Source organism: Lepus europaeus, chromosome 20, assembly GCF_033115175.1.
Source record: "Lepus europaeus isolate LE1 chromosome 20, mLepTim1.pri, whole genome shotgun sequence".
Lineage (NCBI taxonomy): Eukaryota > Metazoa > Chordata > Mammalia > Lagomorpha > Leporidae > Lepus > Lepus europaeus.
The window spans coordinates 33930936-33947551 of record NC_084846.1 but is presented as its reverse complement, the minus strand read 5'-3'; the positions used below and the strand labels follow the sequence as shown (position 1 = coordinate 33947551).

Below are 16616 nucleotides of genomic sequence, written 5' to 3'. Positions count from 1 at the left end.
AGGATTTAGCCAAGAGCATTAGCTTCATTGTTAGCAGTCCCTGTCATTCGCCTGCTCGGAAACCTCATGGATTACACACTGACTCTTACCAATGGTATTGCGAATGGAAAAGATTACACACAGTGTGCTTTCTATGTGTACAGTTAAAACAACTTACACCATGGGCCAGCGCCACAGCTCACTAGGCTAATCCTCCACCTGCGGCGCCGGAACTCTGGGTTCTAGCCCTGGTTAGGGTGCCAGATTCTGTCCCGGTTGCTCCTCTTCCAGTCCAGCATTCTGCTGTGGCCCGGGAAGGCAGTGGAGGATGGCCCAAGTGCTTGGGCCCTGCACCCGCATGGGAGACCAGAAGGAAGCACCTGGCTCCTGGCATCAGATTGGCGCAGCGTGCCCGGCTGTAGCAGCCATTTGGGGGGTGAACCAATGGAAGAAAGACCTTTCTCTCTGTCTCTCTCACTGTCTAACTCTGCCTGTCAAAAAAAAAAAAAAAACTTACACCAAAAATATCATGCAGTGCCAGTATCCCATAAGGGTGCCAGTTCGTGTCCCTGCAGCTCCACTTCCCATCCAGCTCCCTGCTGATGGCCTGGGAAGGGTAACAGAGGGTGGTCCAAGTTCTTGGGCCCCTGACACCCGCATGGGAGACCTGGAAGAAGCTCCTGGCTCCTGGCTCCTGGCTCCTGGTTGTGGCCTGGCTCAGTCCCGGCCATTGCAACCATCTGGGGAGTGAACCAGCAGGTGGAAGACCTCTCTATGTCTATCTTTCTCTCTGTAACTCTGACTTTCAGATAAATAAATATTTTTTAAAAAGCACAAAAATATCATCATTTGTAGGAAAGATAGGTTTGATAAAACTTCATAAAAATAAAAGCAGGGGTCAGCATTGTGGCGCAGCAATGAAGCCACTACCTGTGACTCCAGCATCCCACATCAGAGCACCGGTCTGAGTCCCAGCTGCTCTGCTTCCGATTCAGCTTCATACCAAACGCAGCTGGGAGGCAGCAGAGGATCGCTCAAGGGCTTGGGTCCTTGCCACCCACGTGGGAGAGCCGGATGGAGTGCTCAGCTCCAGGCCTCAGCCTGGCACGGCCCTGACTGTTGTGGGCACTCGGGGAGCAAACCAGAGGCTGGAAGGGAGAACTCTCTCTCTCTCTCTGCCTCTCTGTCTCTCTCTCCCTCTCCCTCTCTTTGTGTCATTTCTGCCTTTCAAATAAATGAGTCCTTTTAAAAAGCTAATAAAAGCAAAGGAATGTGGTGACACAGGACAGCACTCACCTGGGACAAGAGAAGCGGGGAGGGGGGCAGGGTGGGGCAGAACCACATCTGTAGACACAAAATTGGCAGTGCCCGGCTGTCGGGGGGGCATTTGTTTCCTGAGCGTTTGTCATATGATGCCTGTCGCTCCCTTACTTAGCAGAAGATGGACTTGAGGTGATGGATAATGACAGACCGTCAGGAATCACGTGGTATTAGTAGTGTGTTCTGTGTCCCTCAGGTACCGGAGCGCGGAGGGAGGAAAAGGAGGGGAATTCTATAGAGCTTATAGAATTCTATAGAGGTGGCCTTCCCATGACACAGCTTTCACTGGGAAGGAGTGTGTGTGTGTGTGTGTGCATGAGAGAGAGAGAGAGAGAGAGAGATCCTACACCGCCCTGGGCAGCTCTGGCTCTACATGGCTATGAGGCAAGAGACTGCTGTGCCTCTCTGAGTTCTAACCTCAGGAACTGATGGGGCCCTGGATTCAGCCTGGTGTCCCATTTGGTAGTAGCAGCAGAGCACAGCAAGTGTGTGACGGGACTTGGAACAGGGAGGTGCCCCCAGCCCCGGAGGAGTGTCAGGTGTTCAGCGGAAGTGTGAGGGTCATTGCCCTCCCACCGAGGGTGCCAGAGGACAGGGCAGGGCTGGGCACTTAGCTGGGGCAGGGGGCCTCCAGACGGAAGTTACACATAGGTCCCCATACCCCCATGTCTGCCCAGGGACCAGCTGTCTGGGATCAGGAGGTAGGGATGTGCAATCGCCCAGGGGCAGCCTGTGTGGACCAGCTGTGTTGGAAGCAGTTACAAAAGCCCTTCTAACTATGTGGGCCTCTGACGTGCCCAGCTGTCTGGCCGTCACCTTCAGGAGTTAGGACACAGGGGCCCAGGCCAGTGTCCTTGGCAACATGAAGGAACAGCTCATCCACACACTCTCCCGTGTGGCTCCACCTCATCAGCCACCTCCCACTCTCTGCTCCCAAGCTGCATCCACATGGCCACCAACGCGAGACTGGAGATGGAGGAAGGACCCAGGCCCTGCCAGGTTCCAGCAGTGGGATCAGATGGGACGACCACAGTGCTGGAGAGACTCCCAGTGGGTCGGGAGTCACCTGCACGGGTCTGTGCAGAGGGGCCATCTGGGCATAGGTAACGGGAAGCAGAGGCCACCTGTGTCTACTTTAACCAGGAAGTATGCATCGCTCTCCATCCCTCTGACAATGAATTCCAGGTCCACGTGGTTGGGCCACTATATGTAGCTATGTGGCCAAACACCAGTCTAGATGCTGCTGTGAATGCATCTAGACTGGTTCAAGTCCCAGCTGCTCTATTTCCAACCCTGCTCTCTGTTATGGCCTGGGAAAGCTTGGGCCCCTGCACCACGTGGGAGACCCGGAAGAAGCTCCTGGCTCCAGGCTTCGGATCAGCTCAACTCCAGCCATTGTGGCCATTTGGAGAGGGAACCAGCAGATGGAAGACTTCTCTCTCTCTCTCTTTCTATCTCTCTGCCTCTCTGTAACTCTGCCTTTCAAATAAATAGATAAATAAACCTTTTAAAAAAAATAGTACACTTGGAATAAAGCAATAGAGGTGGGCCCCATCTGATCCGTGGAAAGACTTAAGAGAAAAAGACCGAGGTCCCTCATGGATGAGAGCATTCTACTTCCAGACTGCTTTTGGACTTGAGCTACAACATCAGCTCTCCCCCAAGTCTCCAGCTGCTGGCCTGCAGGCTGTAGACTTGCAGCCCCACAGTCATGAGAGCCAATTCCTTAAAATAAATCAAAGACAGGAAGCAGGTAGTTGACCAGAGAAACAGAACTGGTAGATTCTTCCCCTCTCTCTCTCTCTCTCTCTTTCTCTTCCCCTCTTCCTCTCCCTCTCCCTCTTTCTCTGGAGAATGCTAAATACTAAGACAATATACCCAACCCCTCCAGCTATACCCTGTCATCCTGGAATAGTCCTGGGCAAAGCTCCTTAGACGCATCCCGGGTGCCTGCTGCTGCACAGCCTCAAGTGCTGACCCCAGACCCTCAGAAACAGCTGTCAGTGCTTCCTCCTGGAGGTTCCTCTTGAAACAATGTAAGGATGGTCTTTGGAGACTCTCCCATAATATCCTGCAAGAAAACCTCTGTGTGGGTGATCTGGCCTGCAGAAAAGAATTGAAACTGCTCCCCAGGTGGCAGAGCCCCGTGGAATCCATTCTTCCCTGCATGGATGCTGATGAGTTTGGAGCTGGGCAAGCCACGCCCCAGCCTTGCTGCCTTCCCAGCCTCCCTTGCAGCTACATGTGGCTGTGGAGCTGAGTTGTCACCAATGGAATGAGAGTCAGCACCTTGAAGCCAGGTGCCACGTCTTCCATCCCCTTCCCCCTGTAAGACAGAGCACAGACGCAGCCCTCAGCATGTGCTGTGGCCACAAAGACAAAGGAACACCAGAGAGCAAAGATTCTCAGAGGCGAGCCACCAGCCTCCCTTGAGACCTGGCTGGAAAGGCAGAATCTCAGGCTCCCATCAGATCCACTGAATGTGCAACTGCCAGGCGGGGTTGGGGGCAGCACCTGCGCTTCCAAGACCTCTGCTACTTCTGATGCTCCCTCAAGTTGGAGGCCTGGAAGACCGGCAGAAACAGGACAAAGGGGACCTGGTTCCCTAAATGACCACATGGAGCCGAGTTACTCGACAGCCTGGAATCCAGATGGCTCCAAGTAAGGGGAAGAAAACAAAAACCGTCTATCTGGTCTGGGTGTTGTGTTTGATTTATGGTTTATTTAATTCTACTGTTTGAAGGTCAGGGCCTCAGCAGCAAGGTAGGGCAAGGGGTCCTTTGCAAAGGCCCCGAGTCCTTTGCAAAGACAAGGCTGTGTGGAGCAGGTGGCCACCAGCGCCTCCTTACTTCACATCTGGCTTCTGGTTGGCTGCTTCCTAAACCACGTCCTGCCTCTGGCAGGCAGAGTGCTGGCTGGGCCTTTCAGACTGGAGCCAAAGAAGGCAGCCATTGCGCCCGCCCCTTGTCTTTTATATCCCGTGCCTGACTGCACTCACTGCGTTGGGCTCACCTGAGTGTGACAGAGGATGTCACCGCAGAGTTAATCTGTGCATCAAAGAAGTGATGTCAGGGATAGAGGGTAACCCATCCCGTGGAGGAAGCGCCTCCTTAGACTGGAATATCAATGAATACATGCAGAAAGAGTGGTAGAAATGGCAAATCACCATTTGGCAATGATAATAACAGCAATTCATCCAGGCAAAGATCATCAAAACTGGTGGTTGCTAAAGCTAGAGGAATGGTTTGCTTATATCGTCTTGAGGTCTCCCTGGATCTACTTCCGAATTACAAAGGGGAAGATGATCACTTCACAGAGGGGAAGGTTGCCCACGTGACACTAACTGGCGGCCAGAGTGCCCATCACCGGCAAGAGGACGATCACCGGAGGCACACACACACGCTCCTGTGGGAGTCTGCCCAGGCCAGAGCACTGACAAGGAGGACAACGACCACATCAGGGACTTGCCCAGGGTGGCAGTTCCCAGGCATGTGTGACCAGCGCTGCACACACGAGGGTCCCAGGCCCCTCTGTCTTGCTTCTCCACCATGGGTGGCCTGGACCTCCTTGCCCAAGATGCTCCAGTCACAGGGTAGAATCTAGGCAAAGACTAAAAGGCAGGGTGCATGCGTACAGAAGGTTTCTGGAGGTTGGCACAGAATATGGCTGCTGAGCCCCTCTCTTTGGAGTTCCCTGGGGCTCCCCAGCTGCCAAGGAGGCTGGGAGGTGTAGGTTCAGGGCTGAAGCACTCTCGCTGTGCAGGACACCATGGCTGTCACGGGCACGGGGGGCAACCAGCAATCTCTGCAGGCCCCACTTCTCAGGGCCGGCCCTGGGCCTAGCGGGCGAGATGCTGGCCAAGACGCCCATGCCTGGGTTTGACCCCCGGCTCTGGCTCCTGAAGCCAGTTCCCCCCCAGTTTCTCCCCCCTGGGAGGCAAGGAGCTGGGTTCCCTCCACCCCCATGGGAGACCTGGATTGCATTCCCAACTCCCACCTTCAGCTCAGCCTGACCCTGGCCACTGCGGACGTTTGGGGAGTGAACCAGTGAATAGAAACTCCCTCTCCCTCTCTGCCCCTTAGTTAATTAACAAAAATTATAGATTAAAAAGATGACTTAAGTCTACACCCTGGTTCTTTCTATTAGGGGCTCAGATTCTGCCACCACAGACACTCACTGCCTGCATCCCGGCAGACCCCCACCCCACCAAGCCCAGGCCTGTCTCGCCCCACTTGGGTTTCCTGTACCCAGACCTCCGCACGACCCCTCTGCTGCCTCAGCTGATTTGAGCTGAAATGTGATGAGCGGCCAATGTGCGTTTCCTTTCCAGATAGATAAGTGGATTAAGCTGCCTCTGGTAAACAGCCATGTCCCCTGACCTTGGACTTCCTCGGAGGGTTGCAGAAGGAACGAAGTAGGAGTTTCTGAGATGCGCCTGGTGTAGCAAGACGCGCAGCTGCTCCCAGAGACCGGCGAGAGGAACTGGCCAAGGGCGCTTCCAGGCAGGGGTGTGGCCACGGCCAGGCGTGGTCACCGCGCTTCCACCTCCTCCTCCTCACTCCCCTCTAAGGATGTGGTGGGGGCACCACTGTGGCCTGGGGCAGAGATCGGGAACGACCCCCTGAGATCCTGTACAACCTTCATGAAGTGTCTCTGCATGTCCAGCTTGGCCTAGCAGCGACTTGATGCTCAGGACATGCCAGAGGAGGAGGGGTGGGCTGTGGGGGTCCCACACAGGCCGTGAGGTCTCTCGGAGTCTGTGCCCACCAGCCCACATCTCCTGCTTCCTTTCTCACATCACGTGAGTCCCCGGGGACCATGACTGTTAGGTGAGGAGGGGTCCTTGTGTAGCCACAGCACACAGGAATGGTTAGCCCACCCTTCTCCCGTCAGGCACACTCACTCCTAAAACTCAGCCTGGAGGCCTCCTCCAAAAAGTCTTCCTGGACTTGTGCAGACCCAGTTAAAGATTCTCCTGACACTCTGTGAGACAACAGTGGGGGACAGGGTAAGCCCTCCGGCTCTGGGGCGACACAGCATGGGTTCCCAAGCCTGGTGAAGCTGCTTAGTAGCCATGTGGCTCTGAACAAGTGTGTGCCTTGGCTTGCTCGCTGGAAGATGGGGACTACAAATGACACTGACCACCCGAGGCTGCTGTGAGAAGTCAGCGGGCTTTCGGGTTTTCAGCCTGACAGCATCATTACTTACAACAGTCAAAAGATGGAAATGAGCTGTGTGCCCATCAGTGGATGAAGAGATCAACCAAATGTGGCCTATACATAGGACAGGGTAGTAGTCAGTCTTCAAAAAGAGGAGATTCTTTTTTGAAAAAAATGTATTTATTTATTTGAAAGTGAGATTTACAGAAGGAGAAGGAGAGACAGAGAGATTCTCCCATCTGATGGTTCACTCCCCAAATGCCATAGCTTCGATGGCCGGGATTGGGCCAGGCTGAAGCCAGGAGCCAGGAGCTTCATCCAGGTCTCCCACAGGGGTACAGTGACCCAAGCACTTGGGCCATCCTCTGCTGCTTTCTAGGACTATTAGCAGGAAGCTGAATAGGAAGTGGAGCAGCCGGGACTTGAACTGGTGCCCATGTGGGATGCCAGCACTGCATGTGGTGGCTTAACCCACTGCAGCACAGCACCAGCCCCCCCCCCCCAAAAAAAAAGGAAATTCTGACACCTGCTACAGTGTGGATGAACCCTGAGGACTGCATGCTGGGTGACACAAGCCGGACACAAAAGGACACACACTGCGTGATTCCGTTCATAGAGGGCAGCTGGCTTTGCATCAGAGTTGTGGAGGCAGAAAGTAGAATGGTGCTGCCAGAGCCTGGAGGGGGAGGAGGAGGAGGAAGAGGAGGAGGGACTCAGAGCTTCCACTTTGCATAGGACGGATCTGCAGATGGATGGTGCCTACAGGGGCACAGCAGTGTGCGAGCGTCGAAGGCCCCTGGAGTGGTTATTAAGACGGCAAATATGGGCATGGATTGGGTTTTGTTACTTTAACTAAAATGCCTGAGAGAAATCGCTTAGGAAGGAATGAGGTTTATTTCAATCTGTAGTTTGGCAGGTGCTCAGTCCAAGATGGGGTGGTCCCAAGGGTTCAGACATCTGGGAGGCTGGAGGAGGGTGGAGGGAGGATCAGGTGGTGAGCCAGAGTGGAGAGAGACCAGGAACACACTCTTCCTTCACACCCCTGCGTCTTTGTACAGCCACAGATTCCATCAGAGGGACTCCACCCAACAGCCCGTCCAAAGCCCATCACGCTCCAAAGCCCCACCTTCGGGCATCAGGGTCCAATGGCGTTCCTGTCTCAAGCTGTGAGCCTAAAACTCTGGGGATCAAGGATCATATGAGCCTTTGGGGGTGATCAGGGAACCCAGATTATGTCCCACACCACATCACGTATTTCGCTACAGTTTTAGCCATCAAGGGACAGGCACGTGGTAGGTGCTGTGAGGGTGCCGGCTACTAGCTTCAGCACATGGCCTGTGTGTGTGTTAGCTGTCTCCCTCCTTCAGGCCCCAGAGGGGGAGCTCGGCCCTGGCAAAATGAGCACCCCAAAACGAGTGGGGGGAGGGTCCTGCAGGACTCGCGCAGCTGGGGAGAGAAGCAGGGTAGGGGACGGATGAGGCATGGAAGATAGCAAAGGCGACTGCCCCCAAGGAGAGGCGGTAGGGAATGTGAGTCTCCCAGGATGCACCTGGTGAGAAGGCACGGCACAAGGCTGAGCAAGGCCACTGGAAGGGCCAAGGAGAGCGGGGCAGCCACTTCCTCCTTGGAGCTGGGGCACGAGGACCAGCAGCCATCACACCACACACCCTATCTCCCAGTCTGCCAGTGTTTGTGGTCATGAAGCAGCTGTCACACTGGGAACAAAGCAAACTGGAATTGGGGGTGGGGCGATGGAGCCACTGACATCTTTTTTTTTTTTAATATTTATTTATTTATTTATTTGAAGGGCAGAGTTACAGAGAGGCAGAGGCAGAGAGAGAGAGACAGTCTTTGATTCACTGGTTCACTCCCCAAATAGCCACAACAGTGGAGCTGGGCTGATCTGAAACCAGGAGCCAGGAGCTGGGCTGATCTGAAGCCAGGAGCTAGGAGCTTCCTCTGGGTCTCCCACATGGGTGCAGGAGCCCAAGGCCTTGCAAGGCCATATTCTACTGCATTCCCAGGCCATAGCAGAGAGCTGGATCGGAAGAGGGGCAGCCGGGACTAGAACCAGTGCCCCTGTGGGATGCCGGTGCTGCAGGTGGAGGCTTTGCCCAATACACCACAGCGCTGGCCCTGCCACTGACTTCTAAGAACAGATTCTCACCCAGCTCCCAGCAGATCCCACCGAGGAGAACGTGGAAGAGGCCTGACGCAGAACAGATTCCAGGTCCAGCTGAGTCGTGGGCCATGCACAGGTGGGGCTGACTGCTCTTTCTGGAGGCGAAGGTGCTGCCTCCCATCCTGGGGCACTCAGGTTGGAGAGGAAGACACCTGTGGTACGGACCCAGGGGAAGACACCTGTGGGATGGACCCAGGGGAAGACACCTGTGGGATGGACCCAGGGGAAGACACCTGAGGGATGGACCCAGGGGTCTCCTGGTTTCATGCCAAGCCCAAGGCTCTCCTGAAGCTGCCAGAGAGCACGGAATGGAGGAGGCCCAGGGCTCCAGACAAGCAGGCTTGGAGTGAAGAAACAAAGCCTGGCACTGGCTGTGCTGCACCCAAAAGGAACATGGCAGACGCTGACTGCTGGATAACCCATCTTCTCCAATCTGCTTCTTCCCCATCTCTGCTCCAGAGACAGAGTGCACCATACTTATTTCCTAGCCCACCTTGCAGCTGGTGGGGGTCAGAGGACACAGCCGACATCTTCTAGAAGGCTTCCAGAGGGCAGAGATCACTGCTGCCATCATTTTCTCCATTTCCCTGCCTTGAATGTAAGTGTGGTGCCTGGGCCGGCGCCGCGGCTACACTAGGCTAATCCTCCGCCTTGAGGCGCCGGCACACCGGGTTCTAGTCCCGGTCGGGGCACCAGATTCTGTCCCGGTTGCCCCTCTTCCAGGCCAGCTCTCTGCTGTGGCCAGGGAGTGCAGTGGAGGATGGCCCAAGTGCTTGGGCCCTGCACCCCATGGGAGACCAGGAGAAGCACCTGGCTCCTGCCATCGGAACAGCGTGGTGCGCCGGCTGCAGTGCACCAGCCACAGCGGCCACTGGAGGGTGAACCAACGGCAAAGGAAGACCTTTCTCTCTGACTCTCTCTCTCACTGTCCACTCTGCCTGTCAAAAAAAAAAAAAAAAAAAAAAAGTGTGGTGCCTGGAGCTACCACAGCCACTTTGTGGTCAAGAAGAAAAACTAACTGAATCACAGAGGTGCTAGCTTTGTCATCATGGAGTCACCACGTCAACACCCAGCCCTGTTACGTGAGGAGTCACTGGTGAAGCCACCACATGGATTTATATTGCTGCATTCCTGATAAAGCAGGACTCCTACCCCAGCCCCCTCAGTCAGTGAGAGTTCAGTAAATTACTGCACCAAAGTAGACATAACCCACAAGCCCAACCCCTCCCTCCCCCAAGAGGGCTCCTTCTGCAGCCACAGGGGGGTTTCCTTCTGCGAAGGTTGCTTCCCCACTGCCCCACCATCTTGCTGGCATAGTGCAAGGTCTGCCCACTGGTTAGGGTGAAACCAGATGTTTTATTAAAGCATGTGAAGAGTACAGGTGATCTTCATGTGAACAGACAGCAGGTGCGCAGCACGGTCACCCCATCCAGCCTGGCCCATCCTCAGGGCAGCTGTGCCCAGCTCTGCAGGCGCCCCCCACAGCCAGGTGCAGGTCAAGGACTCGGGAGGCCCATGTCGGCTGTGGTCTGCCCAGAAGGCGATCCTTGCAGATGGAACCAGCCCTGAGTGTCCCTCCGTGTGTCCCTCTTGGGAACATCTTGTCCTAACTCTCACAAAGGCATCTCGCCCACTGGGGACAGCTCTCCTGGACACACGGAATTAAAAGATACGTTTATTTTGGAGCAAAAAAAAAATGCTAAATCCAGGCTTTGTTTTTTCACAATTCACATTTTTCATGAAATTTTTGAAGATTGCTTAAATGTATGGATTTCATATTTTTGCACCAAAATAAACATCTCATAATCCAGTTTGTCCATGAACTCCTTGAGGTGCCCTTATCCAGGACTCCCTGTCCGAATTGAATTTCAGATGAACAGCAAATCATGGCGTGGGATGAGTATGCCCCATGCAATTTGGAGGCCACACTTACCCTAAAATCTTGATTATATTGATCTAAAATTCAACTAATTGGGCATTTTTAGACATTTTAGATGGGCATCCAGTGTGGTAAAGCTGAACCCAGTCAGTTTATCAGTCAGTCTCAGAATCGGGTGAATCAGTTGGTAAACCACGGGCAACTTAAAGCCGACCGTGGTCGACCTGCTACAGAAATGGGCAATGGGCACAAACCTGGGCTTGTCTTTTTGTAGAGTTGGTCTTCTGGGGTTTCTAGAGTCTTCCATGTATTTGGCGAAGTGGGTAAAGCCCCAGAGACCACACCACTGGATGAGCCCGAGGCACACAGGCATCAGATAGCATCTAAGCATAGCCATGTTAGCAAATGGAACATTCTACACTTGGGCTCTGAGAACAAGCTACATTGGGAGCTCGGAAGCCCAGTGCAAGCCTCTGAGACTTCCGGAGGGTGGGATGTTACGGTGCAAGCAGGGGCTGCCTGAGGGTCTCGGGCCTCCCGGGCACACAGCCAGGCCGAGGCTCAGGGCCCCGGCTTCTTGCGGGCCACGAGGAAGCACACCCCTCTGTTGGGGGCGGTGCTGGCCGAGTAGCTCTGGGGGCTGTGCAGCAGCTGCTCGATGTCAAAGCCGGCGTCCAGGACGGCCTGCTCCACCTCCTCCTTCTCCAGGGCCACACAGGAGAACTCCCGCTCGCCCACCATGTAGGAGGACAGCTGCAGCGTCACAGTGGTCACCAGGTGGCCACCTGGCTTCAGCAGCGAGGCCAGGTTGCGCAGCGCCGCCCGGTAGGCGTCCAGGCTGCAGCAGGCGCACTCCATGGCCAGCAGGGTGAGCACACAGTCGGCGGGCGGCAGCACCACAGGGGTCAGCGGGTTGCTCAGGTTGGCATCGCACTTGAGCACCCGCTTCACCGTGGCACGCAGCTTCTCCGCCTTCTCCTGCCACCGGCCGCTGCAGAGAGAGCGTGCAGGTCACGGAAGGTGAAGAGAACTCCCAGTCCATTGTGGCCGGCAGAATGGGGCCATCTCCACACCCCCAAAGGACTGCTGGCCCCGAGTCCCTGGACCAGATGGCAGGCTAATCCCCAATCTGAGCCTCAGTTTCCCCAGCAGGGGGAGAATAGGCCAGAACAAGCACAGGGAGCTTCCTCTCTCTGAGTCCTTGTGTGTCCCCTTCTCTTGAACCTTGGGAGAGTCAGAGCCCGAGTGTGGATTAGGCATTCAACACTGTTGGATGGATGGATGGATGGATGTTGGATGAGTGGGTGGAAGGATGGATGAGTGGGTGGGTAGATGATGGATGGAAGTGTGGGTGGATGGATGGATGGGTGGGTTGGATAGATGGGTGATGGATGGATGGGTGGGGGTATGGATGGGTGGGTTGGATGGATGGATGGATGGATGAATGGATAGATGTTGGATGAGTGGGTGGATGGATGGATGAGTGGGTGGGTAGATGATGGATGGAAGTGTGGGTGGGGGTATGGATGGGTGGGTTGGATGGATGGATGAATGGATGACATAGATGCAGGCCACATGTGGATGTTGCTATAGTGTTGAGTGGTGAAAAGCAAAGTCCAGAAGATAACCCAGAGCAAATTACTCTTATAGAACATCCTGAGGTGAATAAAACTAAGGAACAGGCTGCTTAGACATAGAGATGTGATGAGAATTATTTTTAAAATGCTAAGGAATAACAAATAGATAATTCACCTAAGTGATTGCCTCAGTGTGGGAAGGCAAGGGAGAGGGAGAAGCTTAGATAAGTCGGGGCTGGTGGTGGCTGTGTCACGTGTAATGCAGCCCCAATAGGAGTGAGTGGTAGAGGAAGATGAGAAGATGGGAAAGTGGGTAGATGGATGGACGGATGGTTACACAGAGGACAGGAATGTATGTAGGTAGATGATTGGTGGAAGGCAGGTAGGCAGGCTCCCCGCATGTGGCCTTTACTAGGCTGTATCACATTTGAACACACAGTCCCATGGTCCTAGGCTGTGGGGCCCATCTACCCTGCCCCTACCCCTAAGGCATCTGGTCCCATCCGTGAGCTTCCAGCCATCCCGGTGACACCAGGGGCCACCGAGAGGCCCGAGAGTCCTCTGTGAAAGGGGGCTGATGCCCAGCCCATAGGGACCATGCCCCAGTCCCCAAACCACTACCTGTTCCCCTCCAGCTCACAGGCGAACTTCAGCGCCGGTGTCCAGTCATAGGCCCCCTGCTCCTTCTTCAGCCATTTGGCCAGCTCCTCCCGGTTGCGGTCAGTGAAGTCGGAGAGAGTGATGTCTTTGAAGGACTCGCAGGCAGCAAGGACTTGGTAGATGGTGGGGCCCGAGCCGATGTCAATCAGTGTGTCCCCTTGGAGGCCACCTGTGGGGGGAAAAGGGGTCTCAGCGACAGATGAGGAGACCTAAGATGGACAGAAGGTGAGGGGGACACACACCCTGGTCTTGCCGTCCGGGGAAGAGACTCGAGCATGGCACTTACCGTGGCTGCACAGCTTCCTGTAGGCCAAGCCCATGCCTAATGTCTCATTCATTTCCACTTACACCTCAGAACCTCCCTGCAGATCAACCACCGTGGTTATTTCCATTTTACAGATTTGAAAACTGAGGCTGACAAAGGTTACAATGAGCCCAGCATCTTCTAGCCAGCACATGAGCATCATCCTCCCCAGAGACCAGGATCCCCAGGCCCTGCTCTGGGGGAAAACCAGGCTGGAGTGCTCCGAGCAGCCATCCTGGGGAACAGTGGCCCCTTAACATGCAGGCTGATGGGGGCTGAGATACGTCCAGGCCTGAGCGGACAGACTCCTGGAAAGAGGACCAGGACCAGGAAGCGGGAGGCCGAGGGGGCGGCGAGTTGGGAAGACCCAAGGGTGAGTTGAGGGTCGCCTGGCAGCTGGAATGAGGTCCCTCTGCAGCCTGGGCTTGAGCTCCCTGCCAGAGGGTCCACACGCAGCCAGGCTGTGCTCTGGTTCCTGCCTCCCCCACCTGGCTCCAGCAGGCTCAGCCCCTGCTTCCCCTCGGCCAGCAGGAGACTCAGACTCGCTGCTCCCCAGCCCAGCACCCCAAGGGAGGATGCAGCTGTGCATGCTGGGAGGGCAGGACTGAGTCACTGGGCTCCCACGATGAGGGACAATGGTTAGCGCAGGAGGCAGGTAGAGATGGGCCAGTCAAGGCCCCTGGGCCTGCAGGCCAGGCCAGCAGGCTTGCAGCAGGGCAGGGAGCCCACCCAGCATTGCCAACTCCCCAGCCGGGCTTCTCCAGGCCATGGGCAGAGCCAGGTCAAGGCTGCGCGCTGCAGGGCTGGGGCTACCCGCACCCCACCACAATCCCACTGTTTGCTCTTGGTCTCCACAGAGCCTCGGGGGCCTGGCTGTGCAGGGACAATGCTGGACTTGAGCCTTCCCGGTCCCACCCTGAAGATCAGGGACCCATGGAGAACAGCTTGGGGACCGCTAGGTGCTGTGCCCCGCCCACTGTGTGCCCTGATCTGCAGCAGGCAGACAACCAGCAACCCGGCACCCAGAGAGGGAAGTGGCCTGCAGCTCTCCCCACTCCACTGCAGCCTGTAGCCCCTAGAGGGGCGGAGGTGCCCTGGGACACATTCTCGCTGTCCCCCCCCCCCCCCCCGGGCCCTGCAGAGAAGAGGGGAGGCTCACCGGGGCCGAAGGTCTTGTGCAAACACTCCAGGTTAAATTTGAGCATCTCGGCCTCAGGCGAGGGGCCACTCTCGAAGCTGTAGTAGGTGCTCAGGTAGTCCCTGGGCAGGAAGTGCTTCTGGTACTCATCACCCCCCGTGAAGCCGCCCTCCATGGTGGTCCTGGGTACACCCTCTCCTGCCTGTCCTCTTATGAGGGCTCCCGGGCTCCAGACTCCGCCCCCAGAGTCCCAGCCTCATCTCCTGGCTCCTCCTACACCCACTGGTCCTACAGTTTTCCCTTTGCGGGGATGCACGAGGAGACCCAGGGACCCGCAATTCCTCTGAACCCAGAGCCACAGCAGCCGGGGCTGCAGGTGCCCTGGCCCTGCTTCCGTTAGGGATTGACCCACATCATCAGTGAAGCAAGTGAAAGTGGCCAGCCCTGAGTTCCACTCTCACTGCAGGGTGAGCTGGGGCAGGGGTCAGACCCCTAGCGTCCCACCCACGTACCCACAGCACAGGCTGTGAGGACCAGATCAGTCTCCTGGGCGCAGGTGTGGTGGGCCTGGGTAGACAGGGAGATCCCCAGCTGGTCCCCTAGTGGTCAGTGGGGCGCAGCGGGTGTCTGAGCACACCAGCCCTGAAGAGCAGAGCTCAGAAACCCCAGGGGAGTATGGGAAGAGGAGGGACCAGCACACAGAGCAGGACTGCTGACTCAGCAAGGCAGACAGAGTATCCTCCACTGGTGTCCATGAATGAGCACAAGGAGGCCAATCAGAAAGCATAAACAGTAAGGTTATTTGTGGCTGACCCATCATGTGATCCTGGGTAAGTCAATCGCCCAGGCCTCAGTGTTCTTCCCTCTAAAATGGGCACAGGTCGTTAAAAACCTCCCACAAATAGAGAAAAGCCTGGTCTCCTTTTTGGTACCAGGAAATGACTGTGACTTGGCCGCCAACCAGACAGAAATGAATCTGCTGCCCTGGAGGTCCCAGCTGCCGCCCTGGAAGTGGAAAGGACAAGAATATCTTGTTCTGCTTTAAGTAAACAAACAGCCCCACAGCCGCAGCCTGGGCCCTGGGCCGACTGGGCCCCGGTCGCTCACCCCGAGTCCTAGGGTGGAAAACTGCAGTGCTGGCGTTACATAATTGGAGGAGGGTTTGGTCAAAGGACAGCGCTAAACACCAGGTGGGCAGGGCTGCAGGAGGGGAAGCTGCCAGGAGTCTGGAGCAGTCAGAGTCGTCCAAAGAAACAGAACCGGCCGGCACTGTGGCTCAACAGGCTAATCCTCCGCCTAGCAGCGCCAGCACACCAGATTCTAGTCCCAGTCGGGGCGCCGGATTCTGTCCCGGTTGCTCCTCTTCCAGGCCAGTTCTCTGCTATGGCCCGGGAGTGCAGTGGAGGATGGCCCAAGACCTTGGGCCCTGCACCCCATGGGAGACCAGGAGAAGCACCTGGCTCCTGCCTTTGGATCAGCGCGGTGCGCCGGCTGCAGTGCGCCAGCCACGGCGGCTATTGGAGGGTGAACCAACGGCAAAGGAAGACCTTTCTCTCTGTCTCTCTGTCCACTCTGCCTGTCAAAAATTAAAAAAAAAAAAAAAAGAACAGTATGCTGGCCACAGAGAGGCACAGAGAGGGCAAGAGATGGAGGAAGAGGACCTGGATCCCACCGCAATGGGGCTGCAGGCTGGAGTCGTTGCGGCTCTAGTCCAGGAGCTGTCTGCCTGCAGGATCCCCACTATTATGGAGACCATCAGCTTTGGGCTGGCCGGGTGAGGGCGTTTGCATTATGGAAGGGAACCTGTCCTACTTTATGTCCGCTGGTTTCAAAGTTGACCACAGCCCAGGGCTGGCATTTAGCCTAGCAGTTAAGACGCCTGATTAAAGGCCAATACTGTGGCATAGTGAGCAAAGCCATTGCCTGTGATGCCAGCACCTCATGTGGGCACCGGTTCAGGTCCTGGCTGCTCCTCTTCTAATCCAGCTCTCTGCTGTGGTCTGGGAAAGCAGTGGAGGATGGCCCGTGTACTTGGGCCCCTGCACCTGTGTGGAAGACCTGGAGGAAGTTCCTGGCCCCTGGCTTTGGATCAGCTCAGCTCCGGCTGCTGCGGCCATTGGGGGAGTGATCCATCGGATGGAAGACCTTTCTCTCTGTCTCTCTCTCCCTCACTGTCTGTGACTCTGCCTCTCAAATAAATAAAATATTTAAAAAAAAAAAATGCCTGTTGAGACCCCAGCTCCAGCTCTTGACTCCAGCTTCTTGCTAACGTAGACGCTGGGAAGTAGCAGGTGATGGCTCAAGGTAACTGGATTCCTGTAGCCACATGAGCTCTCGTCTCCTGGCCTCAGGCTGCCCGAGTCTGGCCTTTCTGAGCACTTGAGATGGAATCAATGGATGGGAGCTTACTTCCTGGCC

General features: G+C 55.8%; 1 protein-coding gene across 1 annotated transcript; it reads right to left on the bottom strand.

The window, feature by feature from the left end:
• Positions 1-9976: 9976 nt before the first annotated feature.
• On the bottom strand, positions 9977-14413 carry LOC133749179 (indolethylamine N-methyltransferase). The gene is made up of 3 exons (XM_062178377.1): positions 14220-14413; positions 12718-12925; positions 9977-11510 (listed from the first exon to the last, which is right to left on the bottom strand). Exons 1-3 carry the CDS (start codon positions 14371-14373, stop codon positions 11081-11083), a joined length of 792 nt encoding a protein of 263 aa, XP_062034361.1. The 5' UTR covers positions 14374-14413; the 3' UTR covers positions 9977-11080.
• Between the last annotated feature and the right edge of the window lie 2203 nt (positions 14414-16616).